The sequence below is a fragment of the Panulirus ornatus genome, chromosome 7 (genome assembly GCF_036320965.1).
Source record: "Panulirus ornatus isolate Po-2019 chromosome 7, ASM3632096v1, whole genome shotgun sequence".
NCBI lineage: Eukaryota > Metazoa > Arthropoda > Malacostraca > Decapoda > Palinuridae > Panulirus > Panulirus ornatus.
This window is the reverse complement of record NC_092230.1, coordinates 269,487-289,739: the sequence shown is the minus strand read 5'-3', so window position 1 is coordinate 289,739 and position 20,253 is coordinate 269,487. Positions and strand designations below refer to the sequence as shown.

The window sequence follows — 20,253 nt, the reverse complement described above, 5'->3', positions numbered from 1 at the left end:
TCTTGCATTCACCTCCCTAACAACCCCATCCATAAACAAATTAAACAACCATGGAGACATTACACACCCCTGCCACAAACCTACATTCACTGAGAACCAATCACTTTCCTCTCTTCCTCTTAAAGGCTTTTATGTATATTTTTTTTTTTTTTTTTTTTTTTTTTTATACTTTGTCGCTGTCTCCCGCGTTTGCGAGGTAGCGCAAGGAAACAGACGAAAGAAATGGCCCAACCCCCCCCCCATACACATGTACATACACACGTCCACACACGCAAATATACATACCTACACAGCTTTCCATGGTTTACCCCAGACGCTTCACATGCCTTGATTCAATCCACTGACAGCACGTCAACCCCTGTATACCACATCGCTCCAATTCACTCTATTCCTTGCCCTCCTTTCACCCTCCTGCATGTTCAGGCCCCGATCACACAAAATCTTTTTCACTCCATCTTTCCACCTCCAATTTGGTCTCCCTCTTCTCCTCGTTCCCTCCACCTCCGACACATATATCCTCTTGGTCAATCTTTCCTCACTCATTCTCTCCATGTGCCCAAACCATTTCAAAACACCCTCTTCTGCTCTCTCAACCACGCTCTTTTTATTTCCACACATCTCTCTTACCCTTACGTTACTTACTCGATCAAACCACCTCACACCACACATTGTCCTCAAACATCTCATTTCCAGCACATCCATCCTCCTGCGCACAACTCTATCCATAGCCCACGCCTCGCAACCATACAGCATTGTTGGAACCACTATTCCTTCAAACATACCCATTTTTGCTTTCCGAGATAATGTTCTCGACTTCCACACATTTTTCAAGGCTCCCAAAATTTTCGCCCCCTCCCCCACCCTATGATCCACTTCCGCTTCCATGGTTCCATCCGCTGACAGATCCACTCCCAGATATCTAAAACACTTCACTTCCTCCAGTTTTTCTCCATTCAAACTCACCTCCCAATTGACTTGACCCTCAACCCTACTGTACCTAATAACCTTGCTCTTATTCACATTTACTCTTAACTTTCTTCTTCCACACACTTTACCAAACTCAGTCACCAGCTTCTGCAGTTTCTCACATGAATCAGCCACCAGCGCTGTATCATCAGCGAACAACAACTGACTCACTTCCCAAGCTCTCTCATCCCCAACAGACATATATATATATATATATATATATATATATATATATATATATATATATATATATATATATATATATATATATATATTTTTTTTTTTTTTTTTTTTTTTTATACTTTGTCGCTGTCTCCCGCGTTTGCGAGGTAGCGCAAGGAAACAGACGAAAGAAATGGCCCAACCCCCCCCCCCATACACATGTACATACACACGTCCACACACGCAAATATACATACCTACACAGCTTTCCATGGTTTACCCCGGACGCTTCACATGCCTTGATTCAATCCACTGACAGCACGTCAACCCCTGTATACCACATGACTCCAATTCACTCTATTCCTTGCCCTCCTTTCACCCTCCTGCATGTTCAGGCCCCGATCACACAAAATCTTTTTCACTCCATCTTTCCACCTCCAATTTGGTCTCCCTCTTCTCCTCGTTCCCTCCACCTCCGACACATATATCCTCTTGGTCAATCTCTCCTCACTCATTCTCTCCATGTGCCCAAACCATTTCAAAACACCCTCTTCTGCTCTCTCAACCACGCTCTTTTTATTTCCACACATCTCTCTTACCCTTACGTTACTTACTCGATCAAACCACCTCACACCACACATTGTCCTCAAACATCTCATTTCCAGCACATCCATCCTCCTGCGCACATCTCTATCCATAGCCCACGCCTCGCAACCATACAACATTGTTGGAACCACTATTCCCTCAAACATACCCATTTTTGCTTTCCGAGATAATGTTCTCGACTTCCACACATTTTTCAAGGCTCCCAAAATTTTCGCCCCCTCCCCCACCCTATGATCCACTTCCGCTTCCATGGTTCCATCCGCTGACAGATCCACTCCCAGATATCTAAAACACTTCACTTCCTCCAGTTTTTCTCCATTCAAACTCACCTCCCAATTGACTTGACCCTCACCCCTACTGTACCTAATAACCTTGCTCTTATTCACATTTACTCTCAACTTTCTTCTTCCACACACTTTACCAAACTCAGTCACCAGCTTCTGCAGTTTCTCACATGAATCAGCCACCAGCGCTGTATCATCAGCGAACAACAACTGACTCACTTCCCAAGCTCTCTCATCCCCAACAGACTTCATACTTGCCCCTCTTTCCAGGACTCTTGCATTTACCTCCCTTACAACCCCATCCATAAACAAATTAAACAACCATGGAGACATCACACACCCCTGCCGCAAACCTACATTCACTGAGAACCAATCACTTTCCTCTCTTCCTACACGTACACATGCCTTACCTCCTCGATAAAAACTTTTCACTGCTTCTAACAACTTGCCTCCAACACCATATATTCTTAATACCTTCCACAGAGCATCTCTATCAACTCTATCATATGCCTTCTCCAGATCCATAAATGCTACATACAAATCCATTTGCTTTTCTAAGTATTTCTCACATACATTCTTCAAAGCAAACACCTGATCCACACATCCTCTACCACTTCTGAAACCGCACTGCTCTTCCCCAATCTGATGCTCTGTATATGCCTTCACCCTCTCAATCAATACCCTCCCATATAATTTACCAGGAATACTCAACAAACTTATACCTCTGTAATTTGAGCACTCACTCTTATCCCCTTTGCCTTTGTACAATGGCACTATGCACGCATTCCGCCAATCCTCAGGCACCTCACCATGAGTCATACATACATTAAATAACCTTACCAACCAGTCAACAATACAGTCACCCCCTTTTTTAATAAATTCCACTGCAATACCATCCAAACCTGCTGCCTTGCCGGCTTTCATCTTCCGCAAAGCTTTTACTACTTCTTCTCTGTTTACCAAATCATTTTCCCTAACCCTCTCACTTTGCACACCACCTCGACCAAAACACCCTATATCAGCCACTCTGTCATCAGACACATTCAACAAACCTTCAAAATACTCATTCCATCTCCTTCTCACATCACCGCTACTTGTTATCACCTCCCCATTTACGCCCTTCACTGAAGTTCCCATTTGCTCCCTTGTCTTACGCACCCTATTTACCTCCTTCCAGAACATCTTTTTATTCTCCCTAAAATTTACTGATAGTCTCTCACCCCAACTCTCATTTGCCCTTTTTTTTTCACCTCTTGCACCTTTCTCTTGACCTCCTGTCTCTTTCTTTTATACTTCTCCCACTCAATTGCATTTTTTCCCTGCAAAAATCGTCCAAATGCCTCTCTCTTCTCTTTCACTAATACTCTTACTTCTTCATCCCACCACTCACTACCCTTTCTAAACAGCCCCCCTCCCATATATATATATATATATATATATATATATATATATATATATATATATATATAGGTGCAAGAGGTGAAAAAAAGGGCAAATGAGAGTTGGGGTGAGAGACTATCAGTAAATTTTAGGGAGAATAAAAAGATGTTCTGGAAGGAGGTAAATAGGGTGCGTAAGACAAGGGAGCAAATGGGAACTTCAGTGAAGGGCGTAAATGGGGAGGTGATAACAAGTAGGGGTGATGTGAGAAGGAGATGGAATGAGTATTTTGAAGGTTTGTTGAATCTGTCTGATGACAGAGTGGCAGATATAGGGTGTTTGGGTCGAGGTGGTGTGCAAAGTGAGAGGGTTAGGGAAAATGATTTGGTAAACAGAGAAGAGGTAGTAAAAGCTTTGCGGAAGATGAAAGCCGGCAAGGCAGCAGGTTTGGATGGTGTTGCAGTGGAACTTATTAAAAAAAGGGGTGACTGTATTGTTGACTGGTTGGTAAGGTTATTTAATGTATGTATGACTCATGGTGAGGTGCCTGAGGATTGGCGGAATGCTTGCGTAGTGCCATTGTACAAAGGCAAAGGGGATAAGAGTGAGTGCTCAAATTACAGAGGTATAAGTTTGTTGAGTATTCCTGGTAAATTATATGGGAGGGTATTGATTGAGAGGGTGAAGGCATGTACAGAGCATCAGATTGGGGAAGAGCAGTGTGGTTTCAGAAGTGGTAGAGGATGTGTGGATCAGGTGTTTGCTTTGAAGAATGTATGTGAGAAATACTTAGAAAAGCAAATGGATTTGTATGTAGCATTTATGGATCTGGAGAAGGCATATGATAGAGTTGATAGAGATGCTCTGTGGAAGGTATTAAGAATATATGGTGTGGGAGGCAAGTTGTTAGAAGCAGTGAAAAGTTTTTATCGAGGATGTAAGGCATGTGTACGTGTAGGAAGAGAGGAAAGTGATTGGTTCTCAGTGAATGTAGGTTTGCGGCAGGGGTGTGTGATGTCTCCATGGTTGTTTAATTTGTTTATGGATGGGGTTGTTAGGGAGGTAAATGCAAGAGTTTTGGAAAGAGGGGCAAGTATGAAGTCTGTTGGGGATGAGAGAGCTTGGGAAGTGAGTCAGTTGTTGTTCGCTGATGATACAGCGCTGGTGGCGGATTCATGTGAGAAACTGCAGAAGCTGGTGACGGAGTTTGGTAAAGTGTGTGGAAGAAGAAAGTTAAGAGTAAATGTCAATAAGAGCAAGGTTATTAGGTACAGTAGGGTTGAGGGTCAAGTCAATTGGGAGGTGAGTTTGAATGGTGAGAGGCTGGAGGAAGTGAAGTGTTTTAGATATCTGGGAGTGGATCTGTCAGCGGATGGAACCATGGAAGCGGAAGTGGATCATAGGGTGGGGGAGGGGGCGAAAATTTTGGGAGCCTTGAAAAATGTGTGGAAGTCGAGAACATTATCCCGGAAAGCAAAAATGGGTATGTTTGAAGGAATAGTAGTTCCAACAATGTTGTATGGTTGCGAGGCGTGGGCTATGGATAGAGTTGTGCGTAGGAGGATGGATGTGCTGGAAATGAGATGTTTGAGGACAATGTGTGGTGTGAGGTGGTTTGATCGAGTAAGTAACGTAAGGGTAAGAGAGATGTGTGGAAATAAAAAGAGCGTGGTGGAGAGAGCAGAAGAGGGTGTTTTGAAATGGTTTGGGCACATGGAGAGAATGAGTGAGGAAAGATTGACCAAGAGGATATATGTGTCGGAGGTGGAGGGAACGAGGAGAAGAGGGAGACCAAATTGGAGGTGGAAAGATGGAGTGAAAAGGATTTTGTGTGATTGGGGCCTGAACATGCAGGAGGGTGAAAGGAGGGCAAGAAATAGAGTGAATTGGAGCGATGTGGTATACAGGGGTTGACGTGCTGTCAGTGGATTGAATCAAGGCATGTGAAGCGTCTGGGGTAAACCATGGAAAGCTGTGTAGGTATGTATATTTGCGTGTGTGGACGTGTGTATGTACATGTGTATGGGGGGGGTTGGGCCATTTCTTTCGTCTGTTTCCTTGCGCTACCTCGCAAACGCGGGAGACAGCGACAAAGTATAAAAAAAAAAAAAAAAAAAAAAAAAAAAAAATATATATGTGTACATGGGTGGTTGGGTCATTCTTTGTCTGTTTCCTTGCACTACCTCGCTGAAGTGGGAAACAGCAGTCAGGTATAATGAAAATAAAAATTAAGTCTGCGTGTGTATGTACATGTGTATATGTTGATATTTATATGTACGTATATGGATTTGTATGTAGCATTTATGGATCTGGAGAAGGCATATGATAGAGTTGACAGAGATGCTTTGTGGAAGGCATTAAGAGTATATGGTGTGGGAAGTAAGTTGCTTGAAGCAGTGAAAAGTTTTTATCAAGGGTGTAAGGCATGTGTACCAGTAGAAAGAGAGGAAAGTGATTGGTTTTCAGTGAATGTCAGTTTGCGGCAGGGGTGCATGATGTTTCCATGGCTGTTTAATTTGTTTATGGATGAGGTTGTTATGGAGGTGAATGCAAGAGTTTTGGAGAGAGGGGCAAGTAGGCAGTCTGTTGGGGATGAGAGGGCTTGGGAAGTGATTCACTTTTTGTTCACTGATGATACAGTACTGGTGGCTGATTCGGGTGAGAAACTGCAGAAGTTGGTGACTGAGTTTGGTAAAGTGTGTGAAAGAAGAAAGCTGAGAGTAAATGTGAATAACAGCAAGGTAATTAGGGTCAGTAGGGTTGAGGGACAAGTTAATTGGGAGGTAAGTGTGAATGGAGAAAAACTGGGGGAAGTGAAGTGTTTTAGATATCTGGGAGTGGATTTAGCAGCGGATGGAACACAGGAAGCGGAAGTGAGTAAAGGGTGAAGAAGGGGGGTGAAGGTTCTGGGAGCACTGAAGAATGTGTGGAAGGTGAGAACATTATCTCGGAGAGCAAAAATGGGTATGTTTGAAGAAATAGTGGTTTCGACAATGTTATATGGTTGCGAGGCATGGGCTATAGGTAGGGATGTGCGGAGGAGGGTGGGTGTGTTGGAAATGAAATGTCTGAGGACAATATGTGGTGTGAGGTGGTTTGATGGAGTAAGTAATGAAAGGGTAAGAGAGATGTGTGGTAATAAAAAGTGTGGTTGAGAGAGCAAAGGAGGGTGTATTGAAACGGTTTGGTCACATGGAGAGAATGAGTGAGGAAAGATTGACCAAAAAGGATATATGTGTCAGAGGTGGAGGGAACAAGGAGAAGTGGGAGACCAAATTGGAGGTGGAAGGATGGAGTGAGCAAGATTTTGAGCAATCAGGGCCTGAACATACAGGAGGGTGAAAGGCGTGCTAGGAATAGAGTGAATTAGAACAATGTAGTATACCAGGGTTGACGTGCTATCAATGGATTGAACCAGGGCATGTGAAGCATCTGGGGTAAACCATGGAAAGTTTTGTGGGGCCTGGATGTGGCAAGGGAGCTGTGGTTTCAGTGCATTACACATGACAGCTAGAGACAGTGTGAACAAATGTGGCCTTTGCTGTCTTTTCCTAGCACTACCTCTAACGCGTTGGGGGGGTGCTGTTTTATATTTTTGGCAGGGTGGCGATGGGAACGGATAAAGGCAGCAAGTATAAATATGTACATGTGTATATATGTATATGTCTGCGTATGTATATGTATGTGTTCACTGAAATGTATAGGTATGTATATGTATGTGTGTGGGTGTTTATGTATATACATGTGCATTTGGGTGGGTTGGGTCATTCTTTCGTCTGTTTCCTTGAGCTATCTTGCTAACATGGGAGACAGTGACTAAGTATAATGAAATAAAAAACATTATATATATATATATATATATATATATATATATATATATTTTTTTTTTTGCTTTGTCACTGTCTCCCGCGTTTGCGAGGTAGCGCAAGGAAACAGACGAAAGAAATGGCCCAACCCACCCCCATACACATGTATATACATACGTCCACACATGCAAATATACATACCTACACAGCTTTCCATGGTTTACCCCAGACGCTTCACATGCCTTGATTCAATCCACTGACAGCACGTCAACCCCTGTATACCACATCGCTCCAATTCACTCTATTTCTTGCCCTCCTTTCACCCTCCTGCATGTTCAGGCCCCAATCACACAAAATCCTTTTCACTCCATCTTTCCACCTCCAATTTGGTCTCCCTCTTCTCCTCGTTCCCTCCACCTCCGACACATATATCCTCTTGGTCAATCTTTCCTCACTCATTCTCTCCATGTGCCCAAACCATTTCAAAACACCCTCTTCTGCTCTCTCCACCACGCTCTTTTTATTTCCACACATCTCTCTTACCCTTACGTTACTTACTCGATCAAACCACCTCACACCACACATTGTCCTCAAACATCTCATTTCCAGCACATCCATCCTCCTGCGCACAACTCTATCCATAGTCCACGCCTCGCAACCATACAACATTGTTGGAACCACTATTCCTTCAAACATACCCATTTTTGCTTTCAGAGATAATGTTCTCGACTTCCACACATTCTTCAAGGCTCCCAGAATTTTCGCCCCCTCCCCCACCCTATGATCCACTTCCGCTTCCATGTTTCCATCCGCTGCCAGATCCACTCCCAGATATCTAAAACACTTCACTTCCTCCAGTTTTTCTCCATTCAAACTCACCTCCCAATTGACTTGACCCTCAACCCTACTGTACCTAATAACCTTGCTCTTATTCACATTTACTCTTAACTTTCTTCTTTCACACACTTTACCAAACTCAGTCACCAGCTTCTGCAGTTTCTCACATGAATCAGCCACCAGTGCTGTATCATCAGCAAACAACAACTGACTCACTTCCCAAGCTCTCTCATCCCCAACAGACTTCATACTTGCCCCTCTTTCCAAAACTCTTGCATTCACCTCCCTAACAACCCCATCCATAAACAAATTAAACAACCATGGAGACATCACACACCCCTGCCGCAAACCTACATTCACTGAGAACCAATCACTTTCCTCTCTTCCTACATGTACACATGCCTTACATCCTCGATAAAAACTTTTCACTGCTTCTAACAACTTGCCTCCCACACCATATATTCTTAATACCTTCCACAGAGCATCTCTATCAACTCTATCATATGCCTTCTCCAGATCCATAAATGCTAAATACAAATCCATTTGCTTTTCTAAGTATTTCTCACATACATTCTTCAAAGCAAACACCTGATCCACACATCCTCTACCACTTCTGAAACCACACTGCTCTTCCCCAATCTGATGCTCTGTACATGCCTTCACCCTCTCAATCAATACCCTCCCATATAATTTGCCAGGAATACTCAACAAACTTATACCTCTGTAATTTGAGCACTCACTCTTATCCCCTTTGCCTTTGTACAATGGCACTATGCACGCATTCCGCCAATCCTCAGGCACCTCACCATGAGTCATACATACATTAAATAACCTTACCAACCAGTCAACAATACAGTCACCCCCTTTTTTAATAAATTCCACTGCAATACCATCCAAACCTGCTGCCTTGCCGGCTTTCATCTTCCACAAAGCTTTTACTAAACTCTTCTCTGTTTACCAAATCATTTTCCCTAACCCTCTCACTTTGCACACCACCTCGACCAAAACACCCTATATCTGCCACTCTATCATCAAACACATTCAACAAACCTTCAAAATACTCACTCCATCTCCTTCTCACATCACCACTACTTGTTATCACCTCCCCATTTGCGCCCTTCACTGAAGTTCCCATTTGCTCCCTTGTCTTACGCACTTTATTTACCTCCTTCCAGAACATCTTTTTATTCTCCCTAAAATTTAATGATACTCTCTCACCCCAACTCTCATTTGCCCTTTTTTTCATCTCTTGCACCTTTCTCTTGACCTCCTGTCTCTTTCTTTTATACGTCTCCCACTCAATTTCATTTTTTCCCTGCAAAAATCGTCCAAATGCCTCTCTCTTCTCTTTCACTAATACTCTTACTTCCTCATCCCACCACTCACTACCCTTTCTAATCAACCCACCTCCCACTCTTCTCATGCCACAAGCATCTTTTGCGCAATCCATCACTGATTCCCTAAATACATCCCATTCCTCCCCCACTCCCCTTACTTCCATTGTTCTCACCTTTTTCCATTCTGTACTCAGTCTCTCCTGGTACTTCCTCACACAAGTCTCCTTCCCAAGCTCACTTACTCTCACCACCCTCTTCACCCCAACATTCACTCTTCTTTTCTGGAAACCCATACAAATCTTCACCTTAGCCTCCACAAGATAATGATCAGACATCCCTCCAGTTGTACCTCTCAGCACATTAACATCCAAAAGTCTCTCTTTCGCGCGCCTGTCAATTAACACGTAATCCATATATATATATGTTCATATGAGTGGATGGGTCTTTCTTCGTCTGTTTCCTGGTGCTACCTCACTGATGTGGGAAATGGTGATCAAGTATAACAATGAAAAAATATACACGTTCATATTCATACTTGCTCACCTTCATCCATTCCCGGCGCCAGAAAAACTGGAGGAAGGGAAGTGTTTTACATATCTGGGAGTGGACTTGGCAGTGAATGGAACCATGGAACCAGAGGTAAGTCATAGGGTGAGGGAGGAGACACAGGTTCCGAGAGCAATGAAGAATGCATGGAAAGATAGAACATTATCTCGGATAGCCAAAATGGATACGTTTAAAGAAAAAGTAGTTCCAATTATATTATATGGTTGAGAGGTGTAAGGTATAGACAGGGTTGTGCAGAGGAGGATGGATGTGCTGGAAATTAAATGTTTGATTAAGTTATGAAAGGGTAAGAGAGATATGTGGAAATAAAAAGTGTGGTTGAGAGAGCAGAAGAGGTTGTGTTGAAATGGTTTGGACATATGGAGAGAATGAAAGAGAAAAAGTTGACAAAGAGGATATGGAGAGAATAAGAGAGGAAAAGTTGACAAAGAGATTATGTCAGAAGTGGAGGGATCAAGGAGAACTGGGAGATCAAACTGAATATGGAAGGATAGAGTGAAAAAGATTTTGAGCAATCAGGGCCTCAACATGCGGGAGGGTGAAGGGTGTGCACGGAATAGAGTAAACTGGAACAATGTAGTATACTGGGGTCAACAAGCCATCAATGGACTGAACCAGGGCATGTGAAACATCCAAGGTAAACTATGGAAAGGTCTGTGGGCCTGGATGTGGATAGGAAGCTGTGGTTTTTGTACATTACACATGACAGCTTGTGCATGAATGTGAGGAGATAATGTCTTTCTTCATCTGTTTCCTTGCACTACACCTCACTCACAAGGGGTAGCGATGCTATTTCCTGTGGGGTGGGGTGGCCCCAAGAATGGATGAAGGCAAGCAAGTATGAATGTGTATATGTGTGTGTATAAGTATGTTTTTTTTTCAAACCATTTGCCATTTCCCGCATTAGCCTTTGAGGAATATCCTCACTTGGCCCCCTTCTCTGTTCCTCTTTTGGAAAATGAAAAAAAAGAGAGGGAAGGATTTCTAGCCCCCTGCTCCCTCTTCTTTTAGTCGCCTTCTATGACACGCAGGGAAAACGTAGGAAGCATTCTTTCTCCCCTATCCCCAGGGACATGTATGTATGTATATGTATGCATGTATATATATGTATATGTACATGTATGTGTGCATATGTAAATATGTGAAATACATGGATTACGTGTTAATTGATAGGCATATAAAAGAGAGACTTTTGGATATTAATGTGCTAAGAGGGGCAGCTCAAGGGATATCTGATCACTATCTTGTGGAGGCAAAGGTGAAGATTTGTAGAGGCTTGCAAAATCAAGAATGATACGAGAAGAGAGTGGTGAGAGTAAGTGAGCTTGGAAAGGACTTTTGTGCAAGGAAGGAACAGAAGAGATTGGATGTAGAATGGCAAAAGGTGAGAACAAATGACATGAGGGGAGTGGGTGAGGAATGGGATGTATTTAGGGAAGTAGTTATGGCATATGCAAAAGATGCATGTAGCATGAGAAAGGTGGGAGGTGGGAGATTAGAAAGGGTAGTGAAAGGTGGGCAGATTAGAAAGGGAAGTGAGTGGTGGGATGAAGAAGTAAAGTTGTTCGTGAAAGAGAAAAGAGAGGTGTGCAAATGACTGGGAGATATACAGAAGAAGGTGGCAGAAGGTCAAGAGGAAGAAGACAAATGACAGCTGGAGTGAGAGAGTACCATTACACTTTAGGGAGAATAAAAAAAAATGTTTTGGAAGGAATTAAATAACATGCATAAGACAAAAGAATAAGTGGGAACATCAGTGAAGGGGGCAAGGGAGGAAGTAATTACAGGTAGTGATGAAGTGAGAAGGAGATAGAGTAAGTATTTTGAAGGTCTGTTGAATGTGTTTGATGATAGTAGTAGATGTAGGGTGTTTTGGTCGGGGTGGTGTGCGAAGTGGGAAGGGTCAGGGAGAATGGTTTGGTTAAGAGAGAAGAGGTAGAGAAAGCTTTGCTGAAGATGATATACAGCAAGGCGGCAGGTTTGGATGGTATTTCAGTGGATTTTATCAAGAAAGGGGTGACTGTGTTGTTAATTTGGTTGGTAAGGATATTCATTGTATGTATGAATCATGGTGAAGTGCCTGAGGATTGGTGGAATGCATACAGTGTCATTGTACAAAGGCAAAGGGGATAAAGGTGAGTGTTCAAACTACAGAGGCATAAGTCTGTTGAGTATTCCTAGGAAATTGTATGGGAGGGTACTGATTGAGAGGGTGAAGGCATATACAGAGCATCAGATTGGGGAAGAGCAGTGTGGTTTCAGAAGTGGTAGAGGATGTGTGGACCAGGTGTTTGCTTTGAAGAACATTTGAGAAATACTTAGAAAAACAGATGGATTTGTATGTAGCATTTATGGATCTGGAGAAGGCATATGATAGGAATGACAGAGATGCTTTGTGGAAGGTCTTAAGAGTATATGATACAGGAGGTAAGCTGCTAGAAGCAGTGAAAAGTTTTTACCAAGGATGTAAGGCATATGTATGATTAGGAAGAGAGGAGGGTGATTGGTTCTCAGTGAAGGTCAGTCTGTGGCAGGGGTGTATGATGTCCACATGGATGTTTAATCTGTTTATAGATGGGATTTTGGAGAGTTTTGGAGAGAGGGGCAAGTATGCAGTCTGTTGGGGATGAGAGGGCCTGGGAAGTGAGTCAGTTGTTGTTCGTTGATGATACAGCTCTGGTGGCTCATTTGAGTGAGAAACTGCAGAGGTTGGTGACTGAGTCTGGAAAAGTGTGTGAAAGGAAAAAGTTGAGAGTGAATTTGAATAAGAGCAAGGTAATTAGGTTCAGTAGAGGTGAGGAACAAGTAAATGGGGATGTTAAGTTTGAATGGAGAAAAATTGGAGGAATTGAAGTGTTTTAAATATATGGATGTGGATTTAGCAGTGGAATTGAGTCACAGGATGGGGGAAGGGGCAAAGGTTCTGGGAGCCATGAAGAATGTGTGGAAGGAGAGAACGTTATTCCGTAGAGCAAAAATGGTTATGTTTGCACGAATAGTGGTTCCAACAATATTATAAGGTTAAAAGGCATGGGCTATAGATAGGGTTGTACAGAAGAGGGTGGATGTGTTGGAAACGAAATGCTAGAGGAAAATATGTGGTGTGAGGTAGTTTGATCGAGTAAATAATGAAGGTTAGAGAGATGTGTGTAAATAAAAAGAGTGTGGTTGAGAGAGCAGAAGTGGGTGTGCTGAAATGGTTTGAACATATGGACAGAGTGAATGAGGAAAGATTTACAAAGAGAATAAATGTGTCAGAGGTAGAGGGAACAAGGAGAAGCGGGAGACTAAATTGGAGGTGGAAGGATGGAGTGGGAAAGATTTTGATTAATTGGGGTCTGAATATACAGGAGGGTTAGAGGTGTGCAAGGAACAGAGTGAATTGGAATGAAGTGGTATACTGGGGCTGGTGTGCTGCAAGGACTGAACCAGGGCATGTGAAATGTCTGGGGTAAACTATGGAAAGGTATGTAGGGCCTGGATGCTTATAGGGAGGTATGGTTTTGGTACATTACACATGACAGTTAGAAACTGAGTGTGAATGAACGTGGCCTTTTTTGTATGTTTTCCTGGTGCTACTTTGCTGAAGCAGGGGTTAGTGATGCTGTTTCCTGTGGGGCAGGGTAGCACCGGGAATGGAAGAAGGCAAGCAAATATGAATATGTACATGTGTATATAGTCTGTGTGAATATGTACATGTGTATATAGTCTGTGTATTTATATGTATCTATATGTGTATATGTTGATATGGATATGTAAATGTTCATGTAGGGGCATTTATATATATATATATAGGGGAGAAAGAATACTTCCCACGTATTCCCTGCGTGTCGTAGAAGGCGACTAAAAGGGGAGGGAGCGGGGGGCTGGAAATCCTCTCCTCTTTTTTTTTTTTTAATTTTCCAAAAGAAGGAACAGAGAAGGGGGCCAGGTGAGGATATTCCCTCAAAGGCCCAGTTCTCTGTTCTTAATGCTACCTCGCTAATGCGGGAAATGGCGAATAGTTTGAAAGAAAGATATTTTTTTTTTTTTTTTTTTTTTTTTTTTTTTTTATACTTTGTCGCTGTCTCCCGCATTTGCGAGGTAGCGCAAGGAAACAGACGAAAGAAATGGCCCAACCCCCCCCCCCCCATACACATGTACATACACACGTCCACACACGCAAATATACATACCTACACAGCTTTCCATGGTTTACCCCAGATGCTTCACATGCCTTGATTCAATCCACTGACAGCACGTCAACCCCTGTATACCACATCGCTCCAATTCACTCTATTCCTTGCCCTCCTTTCACCCTCCTGCATGTTCAGGCCCCGATCACACAAAATCTTTTTCACTCCATCTTTCCACCTCCAATTTGGTCTCCCTCTTCTCCTCGTTCCCTACACCTCCGACACGTATATCCTCTTGGTCAATCTTTCCTCACTCATTCCATGTGCCCAAACCATTTCAAAACACCCTCTTCTGCTCTCTCAACCACGCTCTTTTTATTTCCACACATCTCTCTTACCCTTACGTTACTTACTCGATCAAACCACCTCACACCACACATTGTCCTCAAACATCTCATTTCCAGCACATCCATCCTCCTGCGCACAACTCTATCCATAGCCCACGCCTCGCAACCATACAGCATTGTTGGAACCACTATTCCTTCAAACATACCCATTTTTGCTTTCCGAGATAATGTTCTCGACTTCCACACATTTTTCAAGGCTCCCAAAATTTTCGCCCCCTCCCCCACCCTATGATCCACTTCCGCTTCCATGGTTCCATCCGCTGACAGATCCACTCCCAGATATCTAAAACACTTCACTTCCTCCAGTTTTTCTCCATTCAAACTCACCTCCCAATTGACTTGACCCTCAACCCTACTGTACCTAATAACCTTGCTCTTATTCACATTTACTCTTAACTTTCTTCTTCCACACACTTTACCAAACTCAGTCACCAGCTTCTGCAGTTTCTCACATGAATCAGCCACCAGCGCTGTATCATCAGCGAACAACAACTGACTCACTTCCCAAGCTCTCTCATCCCCAACAGACTTCATACTTGCCCCTCTTTCCAGGACTCTTGCATTTACCTCCCTAACAAAGAAAGATATATATATATATATATATATATATACATGTGTGTGTATATGAGTGGATGCATCTTTCTTTGTCTGTTTCCTGATGGTACCTTGCTAACACAGGAAATGGTGATCAAGTATGGAAAAAGTAATAATGGAAGCAGAAGTGAGTCATAGGGTGAGGGAAGGGGTGAAGATTCTAGGAGTGATGAAGAATGTGTGGAAAGAGAATATTTCAGAGGGCAAAAATGGATATATTTGAAGGAATAGTAGTTCCAACAATATTATATAGTTATGAGGCATGAGCTATAGTTAGGGTTGTGTGGAGGAGGGTGGATGTGTTGGAAATGAAAAGTTTGAGGACAACATGTGGTGTGAGGTGGTTTGATCAAATAAGGAATGAAAGAGTGTAAGAGAGATTTTTCTTTCTTCTTTCATACTATTCGCCATTTCCCGCATTAGCGAGGTAGCGTTGAGAACAGAGGACTGGGCCCTTGAGGGAATATCCTCACCTGGGCCCCTTCTCTGTTCCCTCTTTTGGAAAATTAAAAAAAAAAGTGAGAGGGGAGGATTTCCAGCCCCCCGCTCCCTCCCCTTTTAGTCGCCTTCTACGACACGCAGGGAATACGTGGGAAGTATTCTTTCTCCCCATATGGTAATAAAAAGTGTGTTGAGAAAGCAGAAGAGAGTGTGCTGAAATGATTTGGCCATATGGAGAGAATGAGTGAAGAAAGGTTGACAAAGAGGATATGAGCATCAGAAGTGAAGGGATCAAGGAGAAGCAGGAGACCAAAATTGAGGTGAAAGGATGAAGTGAAAAAGATTCTGAGCGATCAGGGCCTGAACAAGCAGGAGGGTAAAAGGTGTGCATGGAAAAGAGTAATTGGAACAATGTAGTACACTGGGATTGATTTGCTGTCAATGGACTAAACCAGGGCATGTGAACTGTCTGGGCTAAACCATGGAAAGGTTTGTGGGGCCTGGGAGTGGGTTGGAAGCTGTGATTTTGGTGCATTACACATGACAGCTAGAGAATGAATGTGAGTGGATGTGGCCTCTCTTCATCTGTTTCCTAGCTCTACCTTGCCGACACAGGGAGGTGATCGGGTGTGGGGGAGAATAAGGTGCATGTGTTACCTTCTTTCTTATCCTTTATGCAATTATGATGCTTTCTATCAGGCGGGGTGGCATCAAAAATGGATGAAGGCAGTAAGTATTAATATGTACATGTGTTTGTAGGTCTTTCTTCTTCATACTACTCGCCATTTCCCACGTTAGTGAGGCAGCGTTAAGAACAGAGGACTGGGCCTTTGAGGGAATATCCTCATCTGGCCCCCTTTTCTGTTCCTTCTTTGGGGAAAAAAAAAAAAAGGGGAGGATTTCCAGCCCCCCACTCCCTTCCCTTTAAGTCGCCTTCTACGACACGCAGGGAATACATGGGAAGTATTCTTTCTCCCCTATCCCCAGGGATGTATGTAGGTATAAGTATATATACATATATATGTATGTGTGTGTATGCAAGTGTTTCCTGGCACTACCTCTCTAATGCAGGAAACAGCGATCAAGTATGAGAAAATAATGATAATACTCAAATCCTACAAAAATCACTGAAACACATCCTTAATCTATGCCACAGCCTTCTTCACTTTCAACTGCTTTTTACTTTTTAACCCAGCACACCAAATTGATTTGTTAAGTGCAACTAGCATCATCATTCAAAATGTTACTTCAAAATGGCTATCATCAGTGAGCACTATATTTGTCAAAGCTTTAGATTTAAGGGTTGATTTTGGTGGCTTCACCAACATTTTCAGGAGTAGTTAGTTAAACTATAACATTTCCATTCATGTATATGGTAGGCATTTTGAACTTCAAGACGGTGACAATTTTATAGTACAGTATTAATATCTTGGCATTTTGAACTTCAAGACGGTGACAATTTTATAGTACAGTATTAATATCTTGTCATAATCTGCAGAGAAATATGAATTTCGTGCCAAAAGTCACAGTGCTCAGGAAGCTGGGCAAGTTCACTGGGTGGGACTACAGATCATAAAAAGTAGTGATGTTGCATATGTATCAATGTGGGCACAGTGCAGGGCAATTTTGTATTAAGTGTTGGGTGTCTTAACTGTAATGATTGCATTGTAGGCATGAAGCGTCTTGAGATATGTTGAATCTCAGAATATCTCTATATCACATATCAATGAAGAAATTACGCAAAAATGGGGTAAACTTTCCTTAATACTGGTGTAGGAGGGTGATGAGTGGACCAAGGTGGCAGTATGCATCCTCCTTATTCATTCAAATATATGATGATTGTGTATTTTCTTGATGTGATTTCATTGTACATATACCTAAACTCTTTACACACAGGAAAGAGAGAGGACATTATCTGGAAAGGCAAAAACATGTACGTTTGAGGGAATAGTAGTCCCAACAATATTATATGGATGCATGGCATAGGATATAGGATAGGGATGTATGGAGAAGGGTGGATGTGTTGGATATAAAATTTGGTTTGATTGAGTGAGTAATGAATGGTTAAGAGCGATGTGTCGTAATAAAAAAGTGTGTTGAAAGAGCAGAAGAGGGTGTGCTGAAATTGTTTGGACATATGGAGAGAATGAGTGAGGAAATGGAGATGGAGGGATGGAGTGAAAAAGATTTTCAGTGATTAGGGCTTGAACATGAAGGTTGGTGAAACGCGTGTATGGGACAGTGAACTGGAGCGATGTGGTATACTGGGGTGCTGGGAATGGACTAAATCAGGGCATGTGAAATGTCTGGGGTAAACCATGGAAAGTTCTGTGGGGCCTGGATGTGGACAGGGAGCTGTGGCAATCAAGTATGAAAGAAAGGAAAACGGAAAATATTTTCTCATACGTGACTGCATGTATGAGAGCTTTGGAATGTCATGGAATGCAAAGGGAATGAATTGTAGAGTGGCAGAGCAGGTGAAACATAATACTTTGAGTTAGTATGGACATTTGAAAAGAATGCAAGATGGGGAGTTTACAAGGAAAGTGTACTGAAGTACAATTATAGGAGTTGGTGTGAGAGGAAGACCACCTGTGACATGGGGAAATAGAGTGGAAGAGTACTTGAGGGAAAGAAATGGTGGAAGAATGCATGGAGTGTTGTATGCAAGGGATGCATGTAAGGACAGAGATAAGTAGAGACTCTTTTGCCACGGCCATCTCCATGATGGGAGTTCCCAGATGGAATGGGCATCAGCAATATAGATAGCTTGATAGATAGAACAAAGTACTCTGTTCAATTACCAGACAACTGTAGAGATACAAAAACCAGATTTCTGTGCTGATTATTTTCAATCACAACAAAATAATTTTTTTAGTGCCATTATCTTATAATTCAGAACACCATATCCATAAATGAAAATATTAATAATTGAACTCCAATCCCTAAAAATCTGGGTGTAGCCACTAAAATAAAACTGCTACATGATATAGAAGCCAAGATATAATAATCATAGTGTTTGATGATGGCAACCATCTAGGAACACCATTTTGATGTATTATCTTTCTTTACATTTAACTGCTTTTCCCACCTCTAAGAGGTAGAGCACAAAAAAACACACACAGCCTCATTTGCACACAAGCGTTTTCTAGCAGTTGTTCATAAGTGATTTCGATGCATAAAAAAGTAATAACGTTTTTACATCTTAGATCAAAATTCAAAACAAAAACCACAGTATTAACATTTACCCGAAAAATGCTGCCCAAATTTCACAATTAGAATTTGCAACTTAATGCGACAAAACATTTGCAGTACCACCCACTTGAATTCTAGACTTTCAAATGTGAAAAGCTACTGTACATATGAGCCTCTTTCACAAGGCCTTTTTCTAACAGCATGAAGTATAAGAAACTTGATCTGTTAGTCATAAAAAGCATTGTATTAATATTTACATGTCTGCATTCACTTACACAAAAAGGTATATGCCTTTAAATTTAGAAAATAATCCATAATAATAAATTAAGTTATCATCTGCAATCCATCACCAACACTGTCATAACCATGTTTAGAGTACAATATGAAGAGGATTATTAGATAAAACAAACCTAATGAAATAAAAGAAACCCACTTGCAGGTTAGATTATTAAAACCTAACTCTTACTTTCCCATACCTTTGTGCATATGACAGGAAATTGAAGTTCTGTTCTGCTGAAAACCTCAAGTGGAGTAATACATATCAGTTCACAGCCCATTTAACTTGTTCTAATCTGAATTTCAATAAAAATTATATGCAAAGCAAACAATATCTTATATAAAAAATATAACCTGATATTACAACAATATAGTATGACCCAACATGTTTAGGTATGAAAGCCTTACCCTGAACAAAGCAAGTTATTGTTATCCTTGTACTAACAGGAAAAGGATGATTTTTAAGGAGCATCAGTTTCTTTCTCCAGTTGTCAAAACTCATCCACAGAAGTTGACAGTAAGCAGGAGTCACTTTCATCTGAAAATGTAACATTAATCTGTTCATTTATTCATAACGGCCCCAGGACCTTATTTTTGCAAGAATTCCTGGCCCGAAAAAACATGATAAAAGATATAACACAACACATGAAATAACCATACATTATAAGTCTTTTTCTTTTTCTTTCAAACTATTTGCCATTTCCCGTGTTAGCGAGGTAGCGTTAAGAATAGAGGACTGGGCCTTTGAGGGAATATCCTCACCTGGCCCCCTTCTCCGTTCCCTCTTCTGGAAAATTGAAAAAAAACAAGAGGGGAGGATTTTCAGCCCCCCTCCCTCCCCTTTTAGTCGCCTTCTACAACATGCAGGGAATATGTGGGAAGTATTCTTTCTCCCCTATCCCCAGGGATACATTATAAGTATATCTGTATTCTATTTTTCATCTGTTTCCCAACTTGTATATATGTGTTCCTGCTGAAGTAATCCTAATTTTTCTTTTGACATCCATTTTCTAATCTAAGCAAGTCACATCACTTACAAAGTCTTTTAATGAATGCACAAAATATCTCATCAAATCTTCTTTGTTTCTTATATCTCAAAAGTGGATGTAATCGATAATGAGTCTGTTTAAAAAATATCTACTTTGCTTTCATGATGGTTTGGTTTGCTGTTTGGGCTTCAAGTTTATCAACTGCCATGATCATTAAGGCTGCAAATGTCAAGCTACATCCTATCTATTTAATGATATCTCTGATGCCTGTTCCCTTCTGGAACTCCCTTG

The 20,253-nt window shown here is 41.8% G+C and overlaps 2 protein-coding genes across 2 annotated transcripts in view; one reads left to right on the top strand and one right to left on the bottom strand.

The window, feature by feature from the left end:
* LOC139749355 (heme transporter hrg-1-like) overlaps window positions 1–20,253 on the top strand; it is a 122,112-nt gene that overhangs the window by 48,468 nt on the left and 53,391 nt on the right. The gene's annotated exons all lie outside the window — the stretch shown is intronic.
* LOC139749354 (uncharacterized) overlaps window positions 14,905–20,253 on the bottom strand; it is a 175,935-nt gene continuing 170,586 nt past the window's right edge. The window contains exon 18 of the mRNA XM_071663072.1: window positions 14,905–19,511. Within this exon, the coding sequence (XP_071519173.1) occupies window positions 19,465–19,511 (47 nt within the window). The 3' untranslated portion in view covers window positions 14,905–19,464. The remainder of the gene's footprint in view (window positions 19,512–20,253) is intronic.